Source organism: Micrasema longulum, unplaced genomic scaffold, assembly GCF_059751315.1.
Source record: "Micrasema longulum isolate JH-2025_06_02 unplaced genomic scaffold, ASM5975131v1 h1tg003405l, whole genome shotgun sequence".
NCBI lineage: Eukaryota > Metazoa > Arthropoda > Insecta > Trichoptera > Brachycentridae > Micrasema > Micrasema longulum.
Genome location: NW_028280469.1, coordinates 15647 through 43089, shown reverse-complemented (window position 1 = coordinate 43089; position 27443 = coordinate 15647). Strand labels below are relative to the sequence as shown.

At 33.0% G+C, this 27443-nt stretch overlaps 1 protein-coding gene across 1 annotated transcript in view; it reads left to right on the top strand.

Annotated features, from left to right (window-relative positions):
• LOC148270789 (uncharacterized) overlaps positions 1-21539 on the top strand; it is a gene marked incomplete at its 5' end in the record, with an annotated part of 54995 nt that extends 33456 nt beyond the window's left edge. The window contains 3 exons of the mRNA XM_088242195.1: positions 12055-12172; positions 18942-19088; positions 19331-21539. Of these exons, the coding sequence (XP_088098321.1) occupies positions 12055-12172; positions 18942-19088; positions 19331-19482 (417 nt within the window). The remainder of the gene's footprint in view (positions 1-12054; positions 12173-18941; positions 19089-19330) is intronic.
• Between the last annotated feature and the right edge of the window lie 5904 nt (positions 21540-27443).

Below are 27443 nucleotides of genomic sequence, written 5' to 3'. Positions count from 1 at the left end.
TAATTTCAAGATTAGTTTGTATGTTCCCAATAATTATACTAGAGCGAGATCTCATGCTTTGTTTTACACACCCAGAAGCCGTACAAATGCAAGTCAAAATTAATAAGGCGATTCTGCGGATATTTTTTTTTATATATATTTGGACTCCTGTATTTAGTAGCCTTACGTGTCATGTACAAGGCTAAGGTACTCGAAAAAAACGTTTTTGTTTGTCTTGGAAATGGGATGTTCGAACACTGATTTTGGTTTATTACCTTTATGAGTCCAATCACCATTGTTGCAAAGTTCAAGAACAATGGCGCGTGATAACTACTTTTGACTGCAGTGTGGATATCTGTTAAGGATATTCCATCTTTCCTGCATTCTGCTTCAAGATTATGGCGTTATAAACTAAAAAAATGGGAACTGAAATAACAGATGTTCGATACTCTGTGAAGAAATATCATCGCACGGACAATAGTCATCATTCCTTAATTTAAACCTATATAGATAACTTCTCATAGCTCCGTGTCCGGTAAAAATTTGGGTCATTTCGAAAGTACTTTGGTGATGATGACGGAAGTTTGCTGCATCAGCCAGCGTTGGGAAAAACATTTCAGTGGTTTTACCTGTAGAAGAAGCGCGGTAATGATCCTCCCAACGCTGCTGCGTATTTCGTTTTATACAGCGTTTAGCAAAGCTAAGGGGAAATTCTGAGTAGAAAGATGCCGTTCTTTTACAAGTTGCGGCTCTTGCTCGTTCATCCGCTCTCTCATTTCCTACGATACCAGCATTCCTCTTATCCAGCATATTTGAATGATCATCCCTCTTATTTTTAGATGCTTAATTTTACGCTGAATATCTACAATTAATGGATTTACCGACCGAGTATCAGTTATAGCTTGAACGCCCGAACGACAATCTGATAATATTTTTGCAATAACCCATCTCTCTGGTGGTCTTTTTAATAACCATTCGAGAGCTTCTCGTACTGCGAGTAGTTCAGCCTGAAAAACTGAGCAGAAATTATCTAATTTAAATGTTCTGCCTGGTAATTCTTTATCACTCTCAAAACGAACGAACGCTCCCACTTTGCCGTCGAGCAGGCTACCATCCGTAAAGATTCTTATTTCATTGGGAGCATAAGGAGGTATATCTTTGTCAAGTAAAAGAATACTTTCGGGAATTCTTTCGCACGGGTGAGATAAACCGAAATAGTTCGCAATTCCTTGATACTTGCGATCATCTGGAATGGAATACAGCTTACCAAATTATCTGCGGATAATATAGATCTATTTTTCTGTACATATCAACCGTTTAGCAGCTATCTGCTTTCTATTCATTAACTTCTAACTCATATTATCAGTCTGTATTACGTAATGGGTTAAACAGCCCGTGAAGTAATAAGTAAGACTACAATTTGTCAAATAAATAAATATGTCTATCTTGAATTCAATGTTCTGCCTGTGATGATGATAACAGTTAAGTAGTTATTTAAAATATCAAATAGATCAAGTCAAAGAAAGAATCGTGTGTTAGAAATACCACATTGTAAAACGAGGCTCGCACAGAGACATGTATATTTTATAGGCCCAAAATTTTTTCATTCTTTTTTTTACCACTGATAATATTTCATTGATTCAAAACTTTCAAAATGTTCCTTCTTTTAAAAAACATGCACTATCCTGGATTCAAACTAAAGATATGAACTCTTTTTTTCTATTATATATTTTGTTGCCCTTTAATAATAAGGAATATTTTTGTGTTTTTTTGAATATTTTTTATTTTCTTTTTTAATTACAAAAAAAAGCCATATTGTACAGAATATTTTTTATTTTTTCTTTCTTATGTTACACAAAAATATTATGACTGTCCATTATTTATTATAGGAGCAAAAATTCATTAACATTTTCTTGTATACCCACGGACAGGCCATGCTTTTGTGGGATTTTTTGTTTACTATTTTTACTATTAATATGTATTTCACTGCTATGTAATTATGCTTTATTTTTTTAATACTCCGTTTTATCACTTATGTTCATTGTAAAAAAACAACAAAAAAAAAAATATAAAAATAAGTCTCGCTTTGGTACCACATACCACATTAACAAAGTCGTATGCAGTTTCATTCATTTTTGCAACTTTGTTTAACGTGTGCTCAGTTCTGTGATTTTGCGACCGTTCATTGATATTACATTGTTTTTTTTGCAACGACAATCCGAAACATGTCGCAAAAATGGTACAATGTTATTTTAGTATCGTCAATTCGCTTCGTCGATCCAAAGATGATGAGCAAAGCCGAGGGCAGCCGGAGCGTGACCGGACCAAAGCCGAGCTCCAACGAACCGTGGAGACATCACACACACTTGATTCGTATCCGCACATACAAAATACAGTGAAATTACTCAAAGCCAATCATAACACACACGAAAAGTCTCAATTTCTTAAAAAAATAGACAAAATTAAAAAGTAACGTGTTTATCAATTTAATAGACATTCAGATTTTAATTTGTATTACAAAAGAACAGATAAAATAATTGTCTTCGATGTAAACATTGTAAGGAACCAAACACATACAATTTTATTTGAAGTTTAAATTATAAAAAAATAAAATATATACACGATGTTTCCGGGCCAGGCCGCAAAACTTCAGGGGAACATTCCTCATGGTAAACCTTTTGAAAAATCCTAATATTTTTTTTCCGATTTCTTAAATTGTTTTTTTAAAAAAATGCTTATTTATTTTGAAAAAATAGTTTTTGGAGTTCTCCATGAGGAATGTCCCCTCAGTTTCGCGGTCTGCCCCTGAAGCTTCCTGTGTTGTGAATGTTGTACGTTAAATGAGTAGAGTTCTGAATAAACATACGTTTTTACTTTCATATTTGGTCAACGTGTCTTTCAAAAGTTTGTTTTTGAATATTTACAAACATCATTTGTTTTTTGTGGATCTCAATCAGATTCTTTCCTTAAATTCCTTGTAATTTCTACCCGTTTATTTATTTTTATTTGATTTTTGGTAATACTTAAATAATATAGAATTGAATACATTTTTAAAAATCGTATTCCTACATAAGTACACCCCCCTCTGTTGGTGAGAAGACCGGAGTTTGACGTTTGCAAAAAGAATGCCATATTTGAAAAAATATTTCTTTTATGTTTTGGAATTCAACCATAAACAAGTACCAAGGTACCTACTTGAATTCAATATTTGAATATTAACAATTTTTAGTTTTGGAATTTAATCACAAACAAGTATCTAGGTACCTACTTATCAATGAAAAGTCTTTTGCCAACGTTCGGGCAGGACAACGTCTGTCGGGTCCGTTAGTACATAATAAAATTGATATTAAAACATAATTATAATTAGTATTTTGATAAGTCTGCGGAGCATAAAACTAATCTTGCACAAATACTCGTGTCATGAATCGCCGCCTGCCGACCCATGTCCTAGACTCGTATCTACGAGTATATTTCCCGCTCAAATTACTTCTTAGCAGCTGTTGCGATAGATATCATTAATGGCTTAATTATACCGTCCATAAAACAACCTGATTTTCTGTTACCTTTCTTTTGACTTACTGTTATTTTACTTAAGACGTTATATTTACTTTGGTTCAAACGTTTAAATAAAAGTAGCGCAGTACTGACGCTAAGTACAGTACTCCAACTAGATAGTAATCGTCTGTTTCCGTAATGCAACGAACTCGCGACCTTCGCAGTTTCCTGAACTCTGTCACTTCCGCTGACCTGATACGGTGGCGCTGGTGGAAACAGACGAGTCGGTACCAGTTTACTCGGAGCACTTGTAGAAATAGACAAGCTAGTATAATTACACTGGTAAATGTAGACATTTATGCGGAGCACGTGTAGAAATAGACAAGCTAGCACAATTGCACTGGTAAATGTAGACATTTATGCGGAGCACCTGTAGAAATAGACAAGCTCGTTTAATTACACTAGTCAATGTAGACATTTATGCGGAGCACTTGTAGTAATAGACAAGCTAGTGTAATTATAAAGAAATTAGTGGTTAAAAAGAAGTTGTTTTATTTATTTTGTTTTTTATAGTACAATTACACTGGTAAATGTAGACATTTATGCGGAGCCCCTGTAGAAATAGACAAGCTAGTTTAATTACACTAGTAAATGTAGACATTTATGCGGAGCACTTGTAGTAATAGACAAGCTAGTATAATTACACTGTTAGATGTAGACATTTATGCGGAGCACTTGAAGAAATAGACAAGCTAGTAAGTTTAAACGTAGCTCTGGTGGAAACTGATGAATCAATAGATTTACACTGGTCGGGTATCAAAACAGAAGAGTCAGGTTTATTTATTTATTTATTTATTTAACTTTTTGTACATAATGTTATTTGTACATTGGCGGGCTTATTGCCAAATGGCAATTTCTTCCAACCAACCAATAAAATAAAAGTTTTATTTTTATAATTCAAGTTACAGAACATATTCAATAGAAAAAAAAAAAAAGATTAAAAAGTGAAAAATATATAAAAATAGAAATAAACGTATTTGTTTATAAATTACCTTAAATCAAAACTATTACTCAATGGGAAAAAGGAAAAAAGCGGAAAGAGGAAAAAGGAAAGGAGGAGAGATTAAGGAAGAGAAAGGAGATGTTTCTTCAGACGTGATTTAAACAGAGATAATGTAGTAACATCTTTGATGGTGGGTGGGAGATGATTCCACAGTCGTTTACACTAAGTAGTGAAGGAAGCAGTCAATTAAGTAGGTTTACACGGAGCGCCGCGCGCTGGTAGAAATAGACAAGTTATAGTCCTTAAAATATAGCTTAATTAAAATGACAGCTGCCAAACTAATGTGACTAGTGATTGGAAAGTACTGTCATCACTGACCATGTACCGATCAAATCGATTTTATCAGATTTTTCATGCAAACATAAACTCTGTTTCCGAAAATTGATATAAAAACGCAAAAACAAGCCTATTATAGTGTGTTTTAGACAACTATTCACCAAAAAATAAGACATTTATACTTTTTTTCATGAAAAACATCAAATGTTTTTTTTTTATTCGATTGATTTAAATTGATCAATTCATCCCATCTCTAACATTTTCGCAAACTGATGTAACCTTGTAAGTACGTCGTTTATTAGGTTTATTTGAAGAATGTTTGAGTATGTCCAAATGCTTGTAGACTGGCTGGATTTTCTCCCTAGGGAGTTATTCATATTTAAATTTATTTCAACAGAGAGGGAAAACATTTTTGAGAAGGGATATGAAATTCTAGGCATTTACGGGGCTTATGACCTGTCGGGCTTATCACCTACTAGGCAACGCCTGAAAACAATTTTCTATTTTTTATACTTCTTCTTTTCCAGGTAGTTAATTCAGTCAACGTGAATAATCCTGCTGCGCAATCACATATTTGAATTTCACCGGTGTAAATATGGGAGATATTCCAAAATTGCTATTTTTATTTATTTATTTATTATTTATCACGATATTTATTGCATTTAGCCGTCGGTTGGCAAGCCAAATGTCAAGAAAAGCAGTCGCTATTGTAATTAAATTTTTACTTTTTTGTATTAGATATTTCTTACTATTTTGAATTTTTTTACACATATAAATTATCAAGTCCTACTGAACTGCATAAAATGCAGTTCGTCAGCAGGTGCTTAAAGTTAAGTTCTAATATATATAGGTATAAAATCTTATATCTTAAATTCTATAAACATATAAAAACTCTTATTACTCTGAAAAAAAATAAAAATATGTACATCGAAAATAAAAAATTGTCCAAATAAAAAAGAAAAACACAAAAAAACCTTAATATAAAAAACCACGTTCTAAAAGCCAGATTCTCAGCAGACGTCTTTCTCAATGCAATATATTGTATTCTTTTTTATAGTAAACGCTGATTTTTCGCCAGTGAACTGTATTTATTTACGAGAAAAAAAAACAAACCGACTTAGAGATTACACATGCGTTGACTGTGATAACATGACTATATATATTAATATATATATGTTTGGATAATTTATATAGGGCCATTTTTGTGAAAATCACCTCAAGGGCGCTGTACAATAAATAAATATCCCAGCACGTTTTGCAACTACAGAGCGCATGGACGGTTGGTATTCTAGTTCCTCGTCTCCAATTATGATATATAGGAGCTATATAACAGCACGTCTTGCAGCTACAGAGCGCATGGACAGTAAGAAATCTAGCCTCTTTTTATATTTTTATTTTATATTTAACAGTGAAGTTTAAAGTTTAAGTAATATTTTAAAAACTAAATAAAAAGTATGTTTATAATAATAGAAGTAAGATAACAACAAGTCTTGCAGCTACTGAGCGCATAGACGGTGAAATTCTAGACCCTATTTACTAAATTTTATATTTGAGAACATTTTCAAAATATGATAAATATAATATGATGGCTAACATCACACTTCACATCTTGTAGCTTCAAAACGCATTGACAAGTGGAATTTCAACAACCTAAGAATGATTTTAAAAAGTTAACAATAAAAACAACTTTAAAAAAACACAATAATAGTGATAACTTAAGCATGTAAACTCTTAATGTATACTTACTTACATCTACTACCTGCGTCTAATAAATTATTGTTGGTGAATTTTTACAAATAAATTTAAATGTTCATGGAAGCAGAGAGAGAGGGAGGAAAGTAGAGTAGCTATACTACGTCTTCTCCTTTTTATGTACTTTTTATTTAATATTTGTATTTTGGCTTTTTTAGAATTCATTTATTTTTCCCCTCTCCTCCTGCATTCATAATAAATTAGTGTGAAATCTGTAATTGGTCTTACTTTTTCATTGTTCTTTTGTGCCTTGTTTTATGTAAAGACTGTATGATTTAATAAATAAATATGTTCATTGTGATCGTTCAAATGCTTAGCATGTTTTTAAGCACGTCGATAGTTATTTGTGATTGAGCTACTGTACAACTACTTGTTAATTCGTATATTCCGCTTTTTAATTAATTTAATTTTCTTTTGATTCCGGGAGTTGAGTGAAAGGCGTCATCTTTCAGATCGTCGCGCGTCTAGTGTCACCACTCGCCACATACATTTCCGTGAAGTGTATTTCCTCAATCGACTCCTTTCCTGGTACCAGAACACGGTGCATTGTGTGCGATAGTGTTATTGTTGTTTGTACTGTTTCCAGCGATAATTGCGTCTCGTCATTTGTCCGTTGCGTACCAAAAACACGTGTTAAATGAGGCAAACTCTAATATAACAATAGGCCAAGTGTTAGCGAGCGGTACGGTTAATAAATAACACGTTAAATGCATTAAAATGCATTATCAAATTGCATATTATTATCACGTCTTACTCAATGATAAGCGTCGTGGTCTTCGGAAATATCAGTAATTAGGGGGATATTTTATTTATTCATTTTATGCATTATACAAGATGTTGCATTTTTATTTTTATTCAGTTATTTAGAACATAACAGAAAAAAACCCACTTCATTCTAAATACAATAATAAATCACAAATGATAATAGATAGGTATGCTAATATAATAATGTTACTACTACTACCACCATCACGCCATTTCCCCGTAGGGGCAAGCAGAGAGAATGAACCGCCACACACGTCTATCCTAGCATACATTCCTAGCTTCTTCCACATTCATACATCTTGTCGTACATGCCCTTCGGTTCTGTCTGCTTTTGACATGACCAGACTTAAGATTTTGGTTTATCTGATCATGCCACGTCTTCTTTGGTCGTCCTCGTCTCACGTTGCCGTTCATTTTCGCCCTATATACTTGTTTTACCATTCTTTCGTCGTCCATTCGTTCTACGTGACCAAACCATCTCAGAGACCCTTTCTTAATCTTATCAATTATACTTGTCTCAGATTTACACTCTCGCCTGATTTCATCATTCGTAACCCTGTCATACATTGATTTCCCACACATTCGTCCAAAAGATCGTATTTCAACCGCGTTCACTCGGCTTTCATCCTTTCTCTGCCAGTTCCATGTTTCACTTCCAGATATAAGTGTTGGGTCTAAAACTCCGTTTTGCACTGCCAGTTTAGCTTCCTTCTTTATCCGTTGTCGTTCTCTTATTGTAAATATCCGTGTTTTTACATGTGTTTTTACTTATGTTTTGTGTAAGTTATGTTTGTTGTGTTACTATAGTTTTAAGAAAATGTTTTTGTATATTTGGATACGTTTATTTATGTAAATTGTTTGTTAACATATTTTTTTGAATAAAAAAAGTCAGAGGCATTGAGGGGATCCTGAGGGGTGGGGACGACGTGTTGGCCTCTGTCCATACGTCCTCCTCCCCCCTCCTTAATCTGCATAGAGTTTGTATTCCTTAGAAATATTTATAATAACTTTCCTCTATGCGCAGCTGACAGAGAGTACCTCAGGACTGTATAACAGCTGCGGGTGGATGGTGGGCTTAAGGGTCTCCCCTCAATGCCACTTCGATCGACATATTTTTAATATAAATTACTGTGCTTTTACCCGTATGCAGAGACAAAACTTAAGGCGAGGAAAGTACATTCTAATATCAAATGCGGAGAATAACTTGAAGGTGAAGACTGACTGTGAATGTACTTTCCTCACCTTAAGTTTTGTCTCTGCATAAGGGTATTAGCGCTCCGTTTATTTTGTTGCCCGCATTCACTCTTATTTCAACATCTTTTTCTACTCTTCCATCTCTTGAAAACATGCTTCCCAGATACACAAATTCTTCTACTTGTTCGAGACATTCGTTGTTTACATTTATTATGCAGTCAGTAACCTCACTATCCCTTTCAAATACCATCACTTTTGGCTTACTTTCGTTCATCGCCAATTCGCTCTCCGGGCATACATCGTACATTCTAGAGACTATTTGCTGCAAATCATCCTCGCTGCTTGCTGACAGAACTGCATCATCAGCATACAACAAGCATCTTACTGAATTGCAATACAATATTACAATGTGTAAAAAGAAAAATCATAAGTTAGAAAGTGCTTTCCTGAGCGGAGACCCACTGTCGTGAAATATGTCGACATCCGAGGCGATGCGATTAAGTAGCAAGATTGCTCTACCAACCGGCATAACCGTTGGCAGGTTGGTTCTGCATCGTGGTGGGTAAAACAATCGATGCTGTCTTTGCCGAAGATAGTTATCAGGTACGAACAGACCTACATCCATCAGAATTTCTGAGTTATGTATGCGACCACCGGTCACCTGGAAAAAGTGAACACCCGAATGAACGTCCCTCCTCCTTCATAATGACTGATAGCCTAGCATCCCCAGTAAAAAGTCGCTTGGGAAGAGCCAAGAATAATATCCACACTCCTTTAGGTACAGATAGCGCAGAAATTTCTTCAGCACTCTCTCCAACATCAAAGAGTATCGAGCCTCATGTGGCGACCAAATAATGGAACTAAACTCCAAACGACGTCTTACCAAGGAATTATACAATGTCCCCATAACCCGAGTGTTAGAAAAGATCTTAGCATTTCTTGGAACAAAGTCAAGCATTTTAAGGCAGTCATAACATAGATTAACTATTTAAAGATTAAAAGATAACTGAGCATCAAACAACACCCCGAGATCTCTGGACGTTAAGCCCTATAATATATATAAAACATTAAAAATCGTGTGTCCTTATTCCTCATTGGGGTAATACGTGCTGAGGACACTTGACTATATACTATTTTACATGTATGAATGCGCATAGAGAACAGAGAGAAAATTACAAAATTTCAAAACAGAATTACCCACAGCTAAAAATACTATAAATATTTTTATTTTCTTGCCGTATACAATACATCCCTATTTATGTGAAATTATCTGTATTGCAAAAACTTACGAAAATGTGTATATTTGTATGAAATTTTTAAGATCTTCGTTGGAAACCTTTAATTGAACATTTCTAAAAATATATTTTCCATTAAAAGGTATCACATTTTTCAAACAGAAAAATCTATTTTACATAAAGTAAAGTCTGTAAAAGACAATTGGAGATAACTCTGTTAACTTCCCATTGAAATGCGGGCCCTGGGCCCCGATCAAATTTAATTTATTGTCTCATTGTCTTATCGAGACTTTGTCGAGGCTGTTTACGGAGCTGGTACAATACAATGTTATTGTATTGTCCTCAGTTGAACCCAGCTTTAACATACGAGTATATATTTTTAATTTAAGAATAGGGTTTTTTTTTCTATTGATTAAATTTGTTTTCAACAATACGTTTCATTTCATTAATCACAAATTGGTCTCTTGAAACACGTTCTTACGGAATAAATTGCCTTAACTATCTCCCTTCCGTCTGCGTTTTCAAGGACACACATCCGATTCGAGAAAAATAACACAAACCACTCTCGCGTGAAATTTATCAATCGCCCCTCTGCGCACTAATCACGGATGTCAAAATCCCCCAAACAATCCGCGTCGCTTACGACAAGTCAACCTGGCGCTCTTAACAGAGGGTCCGTGACACTGCATAAGTGATTAAAAAATGAGACAAAGGAAAATGACACGTGCGACGTATTGGCAAAGGGGCGAAAATCGCGTCGTTTGATGTCTGATTGGTAGTTGATTATTCTTCGCTGGACAGCGCGTATTGATATTCCCCATAGTGTCAAGGAAAAACAACCCTTCTTGCATCGTATGTCCTGTCTGACTCATCTCAGTACAAATAATTACGTACTTGCAAATAATGACGTCATCGAAAAGAGTGAAAGGTTTTTTTATTTATTTACAGACTTAAATCTTGGACAGACTATCTAGAAAGACTTACACATTGTCTCGAGTTTAGAATGCGACAGAATCGGGACATTAGTGCATGCAAGCCATAGTTTGTGCTGTGCTGATCAAGGAACAGACCATTATTATTTCGCAACCGGCGGATCGGAGCATTGAATGCCACTTGTTCCATTAACGATGGTAGATCAATTAAGCCATTTAGTAAATTAAACATAAATATCGTGGGCATACAAGAGAAATTGACCAAGTGACAAAATCAATAATGATCAGGGGAGCCATTTTAGTATTTTTCTAGAGTTCAATTGCTTCTCAAAGATCAGATTTTTCAAGTAGGTGGTTGGTAATTTTACATTATATGCACAGTACTTTCAACTTTAATGTAAGGTATAAAATTATTTCAAAAACATTATCACTTTTATATAAAAAAAATAAATTAAAAAACTTAGTCAATTTTACCAGATTATCATTTTTGTTTCGTTCATTGAGGGAGGTAGTATTTTATTTTATAGCTATAAATTTAGTTTTTGGGATTTTTTATTTCAATAATCCATTTTTTTTTATTTTGAAGGTTAAATAAACAGAGAAATACAAAATAAATTAAAAAGAACAAATAATTAAGAAGTGTTACGTAATAATCTAAATAATAAATTTTATTGATGAAATTTTTATAAAAAAACCGTATCTGTCAAATACAAAACGTATTCTAACGTACTAACTACTGACTACTAACTCTAACTAACTCTTCACCGGTGACATCTAACTACAAGTAAAATTGACTAACTGTTACTTGGTCAATTCTTTGGATCTTAAATTTACTAATAAAAGTGACTATGTGTGTTGGTCAGTTTTACTTGTTCTTATAAGGTTACATCCTTTTGAAAAAATGTTAGAGATGGGACAAATTGATCAATTTAAATCGATCGAATAAAAAAAGAATTCATTCGTTGTTGTTCATAAAAAAAAGTATCAATGTCTTTTTTTCAATGAATAATTGTCTTAAACACACTATTATAGGCTTGTTTTTGCGTTTTTATATCAATTTTCGGAAACAGTTTCATGTTTGCATGAAAAAACTCGATTCGATCGGTAAATGGTCAGTGATCAGTACTTTCCCACCACTATAGTCACATTAGTTTGGCAGCTGTCATTTTAATTAAGCTATATTTTAAGGACTATAAAATATAAATAGTTTCAAAAAATCATGATATCACGTTATTTATTTATTTATTTTATTCCTCATATTTTTTTTCATCCCTAAATGGTTTTTTTTTGCTGTAATTAAATATCCTTCTGTTGTGCAAAATAATATATGTAGGTATGTAACATTTGTCTTGTTTCCTTTCAGCACCTGAAGATCCAGTTTGACGAGTCGCTGACCAGAACCTTTGAATACCCATCGGAGGCATCACTCGGCGAAGAGCTGCTGTCCAGCCAAGGATCTACAACTCCGACATCGCCCCTCGGTAATTATCACATCCTTCGAACATTGTACTTTTGATATTCTTAAATGCTACCAAAGAGGAAAGATCTGTAAATTAAAAAGTTGTTCCTAAAAATGTGGCAATCGGTAACATTTTAATAATACTCCAATGTCTCCATTCAAGATTTTCTTGAATGCGGTACCACCCCAGAGCAATAATTCTCCAGAGAAGCCCTTAAGCTAGAGCTTAATTATATGCAATAGATCGCATAGAACAAGTTTATCTGACATCTTAATCAAAGTAAAATAATAATAATCAGAAATTTTAAGCGGGAAACATGCGTCTAATAATAACAAACAAAATTGACAAGATGCGGATAGATTCCTTGGTACCATCACTCTACACTACGCACACTGATGCGTTTCTACTATCATCTCCCAGGGAACAGCCAAATGTGAACCAAATGTTTTTACAGTTATTTACTAAGAAAAGGACAATAGATCCTGTAAACTGCATCCCTTAATAAAACAGGGACCCTTCGAGTTTGAGTAGCGTCTATCATCTTGTTAACCTTAATTTTAAGTTAAGGAATGCTATCTTTATTTAGTTTTTTATCGTTTACTTTTTGTGCTGTTACATGTTCACTTAATTGCCATACTCACTAGTTCTTTGTTCGATGTATTATTATTGTGTTTTTTTTAAATTATTTTTATTGTTAACTTTTTAAAATCATTCTTATGTTGTTGAAATTCCACTTGTCAAATGTGGTACCACCAATAACGTTTAAATAGTATTACATTATCTCTCTATTCAAAGTTATTCCTAAATGTGGTAATGTGTTGATGGATGCAGAAAATGAGGAAGATATGGCATGACCAAATCCAACAAATGCAAAATAAGAAGATGGAAAAAAATGGAATTATAAGTGTGCGTGTGTGCATGAGAAGTTGTATGCATTTAGAGGAAGCGAGGTTTGTATGCAAAGTCAGATAGATATGGCGTTCTATCCTCTCTGCCTACGCCTACCCTGAAACGGTGATTTCTGGTTATTCGTAAAACCTCTTCCATTCAAAGAAAGCCACCATCACCACAGTATTAGAAATCTGAGCTTAAAAATCGTCCCCAAAGGAAAGGAATAACCAGCGGAGGAAGCAGGTATCGTCACGTCATATCCCGTCGACTTTGACAAGCAAAACAAGTAGTACAGTAAAAAGCACGGACTGTTTACATCGGTCTACTGTAAGTTCTATTCAGTATGTCGCTCCCTTCCGCATATGCGTCACCTTTGTTTATCATTTCACTGTACGCCTGACTAACTGAGCAGAACAGACACAGGAGATATAAGTTCTTATAACATAAGACGTTTTTTAACATTAAAATAGCTATTATAAAGAAGTATTGATTAAGATAAAAACATTACTTACCGGTGAAAGCTTATACTATCGCTTTTCCAGATCGATTTCTGCAGTATCTTAACGTACATATAGGCATTTTAGTAATTGCTAGGAGACAAAAGTTTAAAAGTATCCAGGGACTACTCGCAACAGACTGAAGTCCGTTCTATCAAACATATGCCAATTGGCCGCAGGTTGAGGGAACATATTTCGAACGCTCATGTTTACTCTAGGTATACACCTCAATGACTTCAATTGACTGCTTAGTAAATACAATGAACGTTGCGTTGTAAGATATGCATATATCATTTGAATATTTATTTATTTTTTATTTCAGTATTCCAGAAGAAGCGAAATAATATATTTATCACTCTATCAATATCTTGTGCTCAATACCCGCTTGATTCGGAGTCCATGGCTTAACCCACTGTCCGCTGAACCTCAAGCTAGCATTTCCACTGAATTCAAGTTAGAATTATAGTACACCAGAAGGCGCGTAGAATCAAGTTCGCGTACATCGTACTGTGTTCAAAAGTCTGCCAGTCTGCCCCCTCCTGTCTGAAATCCCGCCTGCGCGCATGCGTGTAGTGGGTCGCCACTAATGTTGCCAGACCGCGAATAATATAATAATATATTATCATAACACAAATAAAATATAATTTTGTATTATGTTTTACCACAAAATATGTTTTACTGGACTGGAAAAACAGGTACTTTTACTAGGCAAACATAAAAAAAAACATTAAATAATCGTTAAGTAATTAAATAAATTAGTACCGTTTAATATTATACCAAGGCTTATTAATAGAAAGCCGGATAAAATATTCGACATCCCTGGCAATACTAACAAAATGTCCACCTTGTTTTATTGAACAATCTGACAGACGGTAATAAAATAATCGAATTCTTAAATAATATTATTTATGAATTCGCTACCTATAGACATGACATGTGATCCCACCCTTTTCCCCTTTAATCCCAGCTGTACTAACGCTTACAAACGACACAACACGGCAAAATTGAATTTAAATTGGCAGTTGCGTACTAAGCGACGTCTACGGAGTAACTAAAATCAAAATTACTTATTTTTTTTTTCAAAACTAACAAAAATTGTTTCCCCTTTCCCTGGGAGCCTCCGGAAAAAAATGTTCTCACAAAAACAATATTTTTACATAAATAGTTAGTTAATTTCATGAACTTTATAAAATGTAAGACTTTTTGAAAAAAAGTCAAACAAATTAATTACAGTTAGTTTTATGGTTTACTAACCTCCTCTGTTTTTACATTTCGTAAAGAAAAACATTTTTATACACTGAAGTCGCAACTCTGCTCTATACAGGGTGTTCTTTAAATCCTGTCACATCCGAAACCACGATGATCAGTATGGGCAAGAAGACATAGCATATTTAAAAAAATATTTAGAATGAAGAAAATTTTTAGAAATAAAATATTTCAAAAAACCAATGGTTGCTGGCTTCTGCAGGGGAGAAGCGAGGGGGGCGTGACCGCGCGCTTGACAGTGTATCAGACTCCCCCCTCCCCCCTTCTCGTTTCTCCCCTGCAGAAGTAGGCAACCAGTTGTTTTATTTGATATTTTATTTATGTAAATTTTATTTGTTCTAAAAAATTATTTTCATGTGCCAATATATCTTCTTGCTCATACTGATCATCGTGGTTTCGGATGTGACAGGGTTTAAAGAACACCCTGTAAGTAACACTATAGATGTTTAGTGTTATTATTTTATATATTTTTTACTGTTTGTGAACTGTAAATAAATAACATGAACTATGAATATGAAAAACCTTTTGAAAATACCATTTGAAATGTCAAAAGAGCAAAATTTTCATTAAGAGCTAACACAATTACATGGGTACTCTATGAGAAATGACTTGCAACTGATCACGAATGGGTTAATGAGTTAATCATCCACCTGGGCACAGAAAACAAATGGCAAATTTCTTCATTCTTAGAATGGCTGTAAAAGTTATCTCCAAATTTTTGTTGAATTACATTTTTTGATAAAATTTATGATCCATTCTGTAATAATTAGTACTATCTATAGTTGTATCATTTCTAAGTCATAAATCATAATCTATGTAATAATAGTATTTTAAAATTTCTTATCTAGCATACCAGATTAATAGTGTGTCATTTATTTTTCTCTGAACTTAGCTTTATCTATAGATATAGTCTATAGATAGTCAAATAATCCAAACTAATTTACTTTATTTTTTAATTCTAGATCAGTAGATTCATAGTTTCGCAATATTAATCCTCGTGATTATTATATCATGTTATTCAATAAAAAATATATAAATAAATAAATATACTGTACATACGAGGTGTGTCCAATAAATACGCGAACTAGGGTCATAAAAACTTTATTTTTCAATATTTCATCTACATTAATTTTGTCTCCTTCAAAATACTCTCCATTCGTCGCTAGGCACTTGTCCCATCTTCTTTTCCAGTGTTCAAAGCACCCTTGAAAGTCCTTGGCAGTTAGGTTTTTTAGTTTCCTCGTCGTTTCTTGTTTTATTGTTTCCACATCCTCCCAGTGATGTCCCCTCATCACCATTTTGCATTTCACACAGACAACAAATGCTGAATGATCCGGCGTCAGTAACTTGGGCACGATTTTGACACAGAGATTTTTTTAACGCAAATGTTTAGTTAGAATTGTGTGCACTGTTGATTTACCTAAGTTTAGTTCATCAGCAATCATCCGCATTTTTTTGACGACCAGTAAAGACGATGGACCTCACTCGATCAATGATTTCATCAACACAAGAGGTTGAAGGTCGTCCAGATCTCGCATCATCCTTGGCGTCTTCTTGGCCAACGCTTTATCCTCTCAAAAACTGATGATTTCTTCAGAGCACTATCGCCATAAACAGCACTCAACATATCCGTAATTTCTTGCGAACTTTTCCCAAGCTTTACCAAAAACTTGATATTGAGTCGTTGCTCAGTGATTTCATCAATTTCCATTTCGACGGACAGCTAAAACACACACAAGAGAAACAAACGCTAGAAGCACAGTGTGTACAGCTTCACAGTCATACGAGTACTGACCGCTCATTGGCTTGTCAGGCAACACGTGAACTAGTGGGCCGGGGCTATACACCGTGTCGTAGCCGCCATATTAGATCAATTCGTGTATTTATTGGACTCATCTTGTACATTATATTTACTGTGGAAATAAAGATAAGCTATAAAGCATTATGCCCTGGTATTCTCCGTTGTCCTATATGGGGCTGAAACGTGGAAAATGCGTGCCTACGAGAGGAAGAAGATCGATGCATCGAGATGTGGTGTTGGAGAAGGCTGCTGCGTGTGCCTTGGACAACCAGAAGGACGAATGCATCGATAATGGAAGAGCTCCATATTACAACTCGTCTGTCAGTGGTGTGTTTGAGAAGGATACTGTCTTTCTTTGGACATATTGCTAGACGTGAGCCAGACAATCTAGAAAAGGCAATAATGCCTGGCCGAGTTGAAGGTAGGAGAAGCCGGGGTAGAATCCCATATAGATGTACTGACCAAATAAAGGTGGCTAAAATTTTATGAGTCAGTTCGTCGGGCTGAGGACAGACCGGAGTGGAACAAACTAATCAGAAGTGCCCATGGTGATCACGATCCTCAGCATTGAGGGACCGATTTGGAAGGAGAAGATAAAGCATTATTTAGAAAGCAATACCAAAGATAATAACTGGATTTCTTCAATGTTTACGGCTATTCGACAAGCTGCATATAGTGAATCGGTTATTTAAAAAAAAAAAAAATTAAAGAGTTTTTATGCGAATTTGTCTTCCCAAACCCGCGACCCTGATTTTCCATTCACAAAACCAATCATCACCGGCTAGGCTACAACGCTAAAGCGTGAGGGGTCCGAATGGGCTCAAAGCTTAAGAAAAATTATTTGAAATCAGAGCACTGGGTCCTTACAGCATATGAAATTAATTACTGAAAAAATTATACAATTTTATTGAATTGATTTATTGATTGATTTGGTGTTTATTTTGTAGAACTCCATATTTAAACTTACAATATTAGAAATCAAACACTGATTTGAGTCTACTGAACACTTTATTTTATTTTTACGAATATAAAAATATAAAAACAAAAATTTCGTGACAATTGTTTCGCCTTGTAAGGGCATTTTCAAACGAATGTGAAGATTAGATGGATTGAATGTCCTTATATAGTTATATAATTCAAGGTACTTAAGTAGAAAATAAAAATAATCTTATCAACTATAGCATGTACATTAATCATATTTGAGGGAAAAACCAATGGTTAAGGGCGAGGCTAAGTGTTTAATATGTAATGGGGAATTTAGGTATTTATTTTTGAATTTCGGGGAAAATATAACAAAGTAAGTATTTATTGACATACAAGTATGTATTGTGAGATAATAATGAAGCTTTATAGTTTTGTAACTTAAGATAATTGCTGTCGAAAAAAAAATAAATCAATAATATTATAATAGGTGGCTGTTCATTTTAATTTTAAAACATGATTGAAATATTATGAGGAAATTTATATAAACATATTATTATACAATATTTCTATTTTTAAGAATTTCTTATCAAAATATATAAATGCAATTGTAACATGATTCATCTATTAATTACGCGTCATATAAGCATAATAATCTTCACATTCATTTGAAAATGCCCTAACAAGGCGAAAAAATTGCCACGAAATTTTTGTTTTTATATTTTTATATTTGTAAAAACAAAATAAAGTGTTCAGTAGACTCAAATCACTGTTTGATTTCTAATATTATAAGTTTAAAATTTTATTGAAGTTAAATTTGTTACCTGATTGAAGAATCACTCAAGGTATCCCTAGTTGAAAATATTCATTTAAATATTGATGTGAAACATAATCTTGTTTTTAATTTTTTTTATTTGTCTCTTTTCACATAAATCTATATACAATACAAGACTTGATATTTCTCTTATTTTTTTAATAATAATGAAGTCGTATTTTGCTATAACAGGCTTAAATTATATGATTACTTTTATAAATGATGGAAAATAGATTATTAAACAGCATATAATTTTATATAAGTATGTTTAATTTTTGTTTTGAAATACCTGTATTTCAAAATATCTCATCTTTTGCGTAATGTAACACAATACAGCACCATTTGCAGGGGGAATTTTCAGCACGGTCTTTTAAAAGCTAAATATCTATGTTTCATTTCATAATACGAATGAATGTATGTTTTCAAATAATATAATATAAAATAAATGCCTAGACTTACATATCGCCTTCTGGAAAAGTCTCTATCTCTGTTAAATATAGTTACATTTGTTTCCCATCTCCCTATTATGCTATTTTAGCTAGTTTTTTTTTTCTTTGTCCGTCCCCGTATCGCTAGAGCTTACCTCCCTTATTCCTGCAGCTGCGGGCGGCTTCCTGTCCACGTACACACCGTCAAAGGTGTCCCTTCAGGCCGACAGCTTCCAACTCGGAGTAACCCGGACGCAGTCACACCCTGGAACCGATGGTGCGAAGAACGGGAATGCCAGCATCACCTCTTCAAACGGAGGTACAGTTTACTTCGTCTTATTCGTACATTTTTTTTCAAATTATTTTTTACCTCGGAACAACAGCAGAGTCTCAAATAGGCAAACGTTAGCCCATTACGATAAATTCTCATCGACAAACTAGACGATCAAAATGGATTCAACCCATGCAACATTCGGTTTCTCCAAGAAATCGGACGAGACAAATTGAAATACGTCTTAAGTTTTTGTCATTTCTTTATTTTAATACTTTTTCGCATTCCAGATGCGGCGAGCAGTTTGGAGGACGCGTCCAGCGACCCCGGCTCTCCGGATGCTCCCCGCCCGACGGATGACCACCCTGTGCCATGCGAGGTTGTAGAGTCTCACAACTGGAGCCACGAAACGCACAAGGGCGACGGGGACCTCCTGTTCTGAGACTGAGCCGCCGCCGACCAGTCAAACTTACTTGTAATTCGCTAGACTATTAAAACGTAATGAAAAATCCGACAACGCTTGGATATAGATACGCAAAAACGCATCCGGAATGCTGAAAGTTAATATCTACGCTTAGGTTTTAAAACATGATTTCATCGTATTCTTCAAATTAATATGATCACTTAAACCAGCTTATGTTAAATATTGTCAGCAGAAATTAGTTATGCCATTTAGTCTTTTCAAGAGATGAAAAAATGACTTTATTTTTTTTTTAATTTCCTTTATGTATAAAAATGTATACAAAATTGATTTGGGAATCCTTCTCACTGGGATAACCAGTTTTAAGGAGGACTATACACTGAAACCTCTTTTTACGTGGTTTTGAAATAACACGGTAAAAAATTTAAAAAAATTGTTTGCAATGCGTAATAGTAATATAATTTAACTTTTCGTTTTTGGAATTCTCCGCATTACTCTTTCACTTACTAGGCGCAGAGAGGTATTCGCAAGGGATGTGTTATCTTTATTGCGATTTTTTAAATAAAATTAAGGTACACTAAATACAAAAATTCTCAATTTCCTTTTTTTTAAATCTAGAAATGATTTTTATATCAGGATACCTATCCAACATTTTCTTTTTTTAAGTATCCTATTTATCTTTTTTACACGGTTCATGGAATGTTTGCCCCGTGTGAGAAGAGGTTCCGGTGTGCCGATTTCAATTTTTTTTTCTCATTTAGATATTTTTAAACAGAGACGATAATGAGGTGTTGAAAATTTGGATGTCTCAGCATTTAGAAAGCCATCAGCTGAGTTAAGCGATCGCACTAAACCATAATTTTCGTCGTCCTATTCAGGAACCATCTGATTTTTTACTTAAATCACTAGAAGTTGTATTTTTTCAAACTTACATTTTTACACTGTAAGCATTTTCATTTTAAATTTGAATAATGTAAAATGGACTCAAAAAAACCTTTGAAATTCCTGAAAGACCCTTTGAAAGACTGAAAATGTAAACATTCTTGTTTTTTCAGATTTTTTACCTCATATTTATAAATTTAGTAAATTTCATAGCTACGGTTGGATTTTTTCCACAAAAATGACTTAAAATGATGTATTGAACACCAAAATAATTTATATGTCAATTTTAGCTATACTTTTATTGCCTGGTGCAAAAAATATAATTGCGTAATATATTGATGTCTATCGGCTTGAATATTATTTTGATGTAAAATGGCACTTAAAACACATTCAGTATTGGTTTTTAAATTGATGGTAAAATGCCTAATGAGCAATGCGTCATACGGTTAAAGCAACCTCTTGAAATGTGAGTTTAAGACAAACTAAGTTGTTTATTTTTTACATGTTAAAATACGATTATGCAATATTAGACGTATAATTAAATAGACACGTTACTAGCGCTCAGGAAATGGCATTTCAACCCGTGGGTTCCAACCCGCCTTCTGTGCTTTTATTCTCTAGCAGACTTTCATCTTGTACAGACGTGATGCTGCTTGGCAAAAAATGCTTTAATTACACTGCTGTGTGCCACGGCAAACTGAGAAAAACAACTTTGACTTTCTCGGTCAGCCGTATGTAATAAAATATCAAATTATTCTCATGTGAATAATTTTATCTATTGTTGCCTTAAATGTATCATTGGACAATGTAGGACTGTGTTGGCTATGCGTTTTTGCTCTCGATCCAATTATGTATGTTAATCTTTCTTTATTTTTTAATTTAGATAAGAATTAGTTTTAAATACATTCAAGTCATCATTATACATCTTTATATTCACCTAAGTTCACCTGTATTACGATAACTTAGTTTAAACAATGGCTTTAAATTTTTTAATCCTTAAGTTTTGCTCACTGCGTATAGATGCGTTATTTATTTGGAATACAATGAAAGCCTATTCCTCGCATTTAAGGGCTAAGACATGTAAATATTATAGTAATTCTATCGTTCTTAGAATAGCTTAAACAAGACCTATCATTTAAAATCATAAACCTGCATTTTCTTCAAATCTTAACCTCAATAATTTAAAAAAATAAAAACTGTGTTGCATAACTAACTCAAATTAACACGTTCACAGTTAAGCTGGCTATATCCGTCAAAATTGTATCTCTCATTTAGGAAATCAGTCCAAAAGACATTGGTAGTGAATGACGGCTAAAGCCTACGTGAAACTGAAGTAATTATAGGGTAGGAGGAGATATCGTGTCCCTATAAAATACAAATAAGATTGAATGTTATTGAATATTTGTATTATAACCAGTTACCGACTTTTCTGTCTACCGGTTTCATCGAGACACCAACTAAAATTGATTTGTGAATTCGGAGAAATTGTTATTGTGAAGACACCGCATGTGTTCTTTAACACGAATATCAAAATTTCTTGATGTTCTTCCAACATAAACTGAACGAAAAGAATTGCATTTTATTTGGTAATCACCTTAATTATTTAATAATGTATTTTTGTCTTTTTTATTAAACAATAATTTATCGATATTGTTATTTTTTAAAAAAGCGGGTTTGATATTATTTGGTAAAAATTTAGATTCATTCGTGGATATAGTATTTCCATATAGAATTCTTATCCATTTATTATCATTTTAAGTATTATTATAATTACTGTTAACGGGATATAAAAATTGTTTGAATGTTTTATTTTTAGTTTTCCATTCAAAAGAGTATTATTTATTAAATCAATTGTGTAACCGAAAAGACGGATTGTGGTTATATACAAATATTTGATACCATTTAGTAAAATGTTTGACGACGCTTTAAAAATTCATAATAAATAAGATTTACTTCAAACCATCAACTGCGGTGTAATCAGAAGTGACATTCCAAAAAATAAGGATGTTTTGATTTGTGCCTTCCATATACAATTAGTTTTTCACGCATATTTTGTTAATTTACATAAAATTTAGTAAAAATATTTTTTTTGTTTTTAGTATGATAGGTCTCTCGTGTATTTTCTTCAATATGCTACTGTCGTGATTTTTGTCCATTTTAATATTAAAATGAGTCATTCCTCTCCTTGATTTCTTTAATTAATGCATTTATTATATAATTCCAAGTTACACAGTTTTATTGTGTAAAATTGCATTCAGTATTCCTATAAATATTCCATTTGGAAGAAAATACTGCCATTTTCATTTACACATTTGCAGTATCATAGAGATGGTTTTCATATATAATTTAGCAATAATTATCATAGTAGTCATTTTGATATGCATTCAAAGAGTGGAAATTCAAATTCATTCTAGATAAATAAGATAAAATCTTGAAATTTATGGAGAGAAAAAACATTTAGAAGTCTAAGCTTTTACAATAATGAACCGAGTTGTGGTCCTGTGGCTAGACTCATGGATCAGAGGTCAGTGGTTCGAACACCGCTCTACCACAATCGGTTTCCTATTTTACAACAGTGAATTATTTACAACACTCTTCAAAAATGTTTTCCTTCTCTGTTGCAATAAATTTCAATCTTGATTACTCCCTGAAGAGTAAAATCTAGCCTTGTCTATAAAAATTTTGACATACGTCTGGTTATTCCAAATGTAGATTCTGTTTCACACACAGAACTGTATTCTTCATAAATGTCTTCTCGAATTATTATTATGATGCGAGTTTGTTTTATTAAATTTAAATACCTATTATATTTGTGATATCGCATCGTAAAATATCAATTAAAATACTTAAATTAAGTGCAAACTGAATAAAAAAATATTTTTGATTTTATTCTGTTTTTTTCTGTTGTCACAATTTGAATGCAAATTTTTGTTTTAACTATCATTAACCAGTTAATTATTACATAACTCCTGATGATAATGTAGAATATTGTATGTATTAGAGGTTTATTATTAATTTAATTGGTTTGAACCAAAATTTTGATGCCTTTTTCAATAGTCAAAAAATTAGATTAGAGATACGTAAATATACTATTATAAATATGTGTATATCTTACATTCTATTGATATTGCTTCCGAAAAAAATATCCATGGAAAAACATGTAAACCCTGAAAAGTGTGAAATTTACACTTTTATGTGTGTGAACTTTAAACCTTTGAATGTGTAAACTTTACACCTCCTAATGTGTAAACTTTACACCTTTCAAATTATTAATTTTGCTTTTATAAAAGTGTGAACTTTACATCTTTTTTATGTGTAAACTACATATCTTTAAAATTGATAACTTTACTCCTTTGAAAAGTGTGAACGTTACACCTTTAAAAATGTGAACTTTACACCTTTAAAAGTGTGAACTTTGCATCTTTAAAAGTGTGCACTTTGCACCTTTGAAAGTGTGAACTTAACATCTTTAAAAGTGTGAAGTTTACACATTCCATTGCAAAAGTCTTCAGCAAAAAAAAAACCGTGCTAATCACACTGTGATTATTTTATGTACCTTTAAAAATGGAAATTACCTTTGCGTGTAGTTCTATAATGTTTTTCCATCTATACACACACACTTTTACTCGTAATTTATGAATTTGTATCTTCATCGTTCCAATCATCAAACTCATTACGCAAACAAAACAAATCCATGTTGTTAATATTCAAATTTATCATATCAATTATTATTAGTACCAGAAAAATTTGAGTTGCGAACTCCAGATCAGGGATCCTATGTTCGCTCTCCAGTCTACCGCATCTCGATTTCCATTTTCTAATACAGTTATTTACGCTAACTGAAAATGAATACTAAATTTAAATATTCACGTAAAAAAATAATAATGTAAATATATATTTTTAATGTTTTCATGATTCGACTGTGACGAAAATTTATATTGCTGGTTGTGACTGTATCAATAAGTCGTTTAAAATGGCAATTTTTTTTTTCATTCTTAAATAAATAAATTCTTTTTATCAGATGTTAAAATTTTTTTCAATCAAATACAAACGTTTCGTATACAGTTTGATAGTTAAATGATGGTGTTATAATTTTATGATATTTTGCATGTTTAAGAGGTACATGGTTAACTGGATCGTTTTGATGAAAATCTACCAAAATAAATATAGAAAGCTCTATTTACAGTAAAATATTATTCAAGGCTATTCTGAAAAACTTCAGAGGAACATTTTTTATGACGTACTTTTAAAAATATTCAATTCATTTTGGAAAATTGCATTTTTTAATTAAAAACTTATTTGACCAACGAAACACAAAGGATTTTCAAATTATAGTTATTAATTGTTTTCTTAAAAAAAACTGGGTTTTTCAAAAAATTTACTGGGATTTTTAAAATAATTTATCATGAGGAATATTCCTCAGAAGTTTCGCAGCCCGGCCCTAAAACACCATGCATAAAAATGCCTCATAATGGAAACTTAAATTGAGGTCCTGCTGAATCGCAACTATGCAAATAAATATTTATATTCACACAATTTGTGGATACTCAATAATGCACATTTTGAAAAATCGTTTATACTAATTTAACAATAAAAAAAATCGAGTTAGAATATTTATATGAAATATTTGTTTGTTGTGAAATTTTATGCAAATATCCTGTTTTTGTTTGGTAAATTTATATTTATTCAATCAATAAATTCGTAATATGTAAATAGAGTCTTCTTTATATGAAAAACTATTTGATTACCATACTCCGGAACCTCTTTTTACACGGTTTTGAAATAACACGGTACAAAAATTAAATATAATTTTACGTCACATACGGGTACAAAATACTGAATCCTATTTTACTATAAATTGATGCATTATCTCGTTACTTAAAAAATAATATGCGTAAATGAAAATGCCTCATGCTTTATTTTCTAATAATGTTTGAATCACCGTGATTATTTTTTGAATTCTGCAATTCTTTGGTTTTTGAAAATGATCCAATCAAAACTGTCCACTAATAATGTGCTCCTCTTAATTTTAATTCCGCTAATTATTAATAAGTGCATTTTACATCTTTGTAAATATTATTTTAAGTTTAATCATAATTACTGACATTGTAATAAAGTAAATGGATTTTTGTAATCGCTTTTGTAATTATAATTATGGGCATTTGGCAAGCCATTTGCCAAAAGGTGAACGCTCTAATATTTAGTAACCTTTACTCGGTACCCCCACAGACATTGTACTGCCTCCCTGTATTTCTAAGTAATGTACTATTTATAAAGTGATATAATTAATAAATTAATTAAAATGTGAACAGTTTTGTTATTGTTTCCTTTTGTAATAATCCAATCATCTCCGTTCAGCCGTGTCCTGCACCAACTTTTTGCTCATCCTAAAACAGCTAAATACAATTTGGTGGACAGTCTTTTAAAGGGTCTGCGGCCCGGTAGCTGAGAAAGAAGTGAGCAGGGTTCAACTCATCATAAATCACATTCACAGTATGTGATCCTGTCACTTCCACATTTACGCTTATGAAGGCTGTTGCTTTTTTCTTCGAACCTCTTTATTTTGACAAAGTTCCTAAATTAATGCATATTCTCGGTTTATTCATGTGGGACTCGCCCGGAAACCAACGCCCGCTGTTGTTCTTGACCTACTATCGTCTTGAGAACAGTGCAGAAGGTGAATCGTGCATTTCCCATTCAAAAGTTATGCTGTATCGGTAAAAAAGAAAACAATAACAATGACGAAGATATGGCATAAATGACAGGCGTCGTGGCTCAGTTGGTTAAACGGTCAACTTTGAAACTGTCGACGCGGGTTTGATTCCCGCCAGCTGCAAGAAAAAAACCATCAAAGATTTATTTCTCAATTGGTCTGTGTGTTGTGGTGTAAATTCATAATTTCCTTCCATATCGTTTCTTTCCTACCTGCTGACGAGCCCCTAAAACAGAAAAATCCTAGGATGAAAAAATAATGTCAAGCAAAACTTTGGCGTCGATGTTATTCTCAAAATACAAAGGACAATCATTTCACTGTGAACATCCTATGCATAATTACTTGTGATAATCTATCGATACATAAATTTTTTATCGAAATCAAAATTGGCAGCATTGCAAGACTACCACTTCAATTTCTTCTGTTTATCGTGAATATAGACCCCAATGTACTAACATTAGGATGGGCCGATGTTGTATGAAGTTTCTTATTCTTTTAGACATCAAAGTTAAAGGGGTCTAAAAAGTTGCGTTTTGGATCACATTGAACATAAATTATTAAAAAAAATATTCCATACTACTTTTGGCCCTCAACCGAGGTTTGAAATTTATAACTGTCTGAACGGCCGGCCTCCGTGGTGTAGTGGTCAAGAAGCTCGACTCACAGACGGAAGGTTCCGGGTTCGATTCCCGGTGAGAACACAAAAATTATTTGTGATTTTTCTCAAGCCTGGGTGTTCTGTGATGTATCTGGGCCTCCTGGCCTGTTGTGGTGCAAAAATAAAAAATAAAAAAAATAAAACATTTTGTTAATTATCAATATCGATAAAATTATTTTTTTGTTAGTCAAGATATAACTTAATCACATTACAAATTCAAATGCGTTTTAGAACTACCGAAACGCAATAATTTTACACTCCGCGGAACTGATTCCGTTGAGCGCCTGGCTAATATTGACGAAAACAATGGCCCATTAAAACAATTCTACCCATTTATTACAAAACAAAGTGCAACTCACGCCCTTAAATGCTTATTTAATAAGGTTCAGTGCGCATTATAAAATTTAAATGGACTGATTTTCTTACTTAAATACGAAATGACTGCCGGTTTAGCGCGAAAATTTGACTTTTTTGAAAACTTCAAGCTCTGGTTAAGGGCCAAAAGTAGTATGAAATATTTAAAAAATATTTTTTGCATTCCTCGTAATCTAAAGGGGAACTTGTCAGGCCTCTTTCATTTCAAAATTCGGAAAAAAAAATTATAGGCCCACAACTTACATGCATATTTTAAAAGCTAGCTAGTATTTTTTTTAACGCATCATTCTCGAATAATAAATTACATGTTTATTACTTAAATATTTTTTTTTTGTATTTAGGTAAGAACTTGAA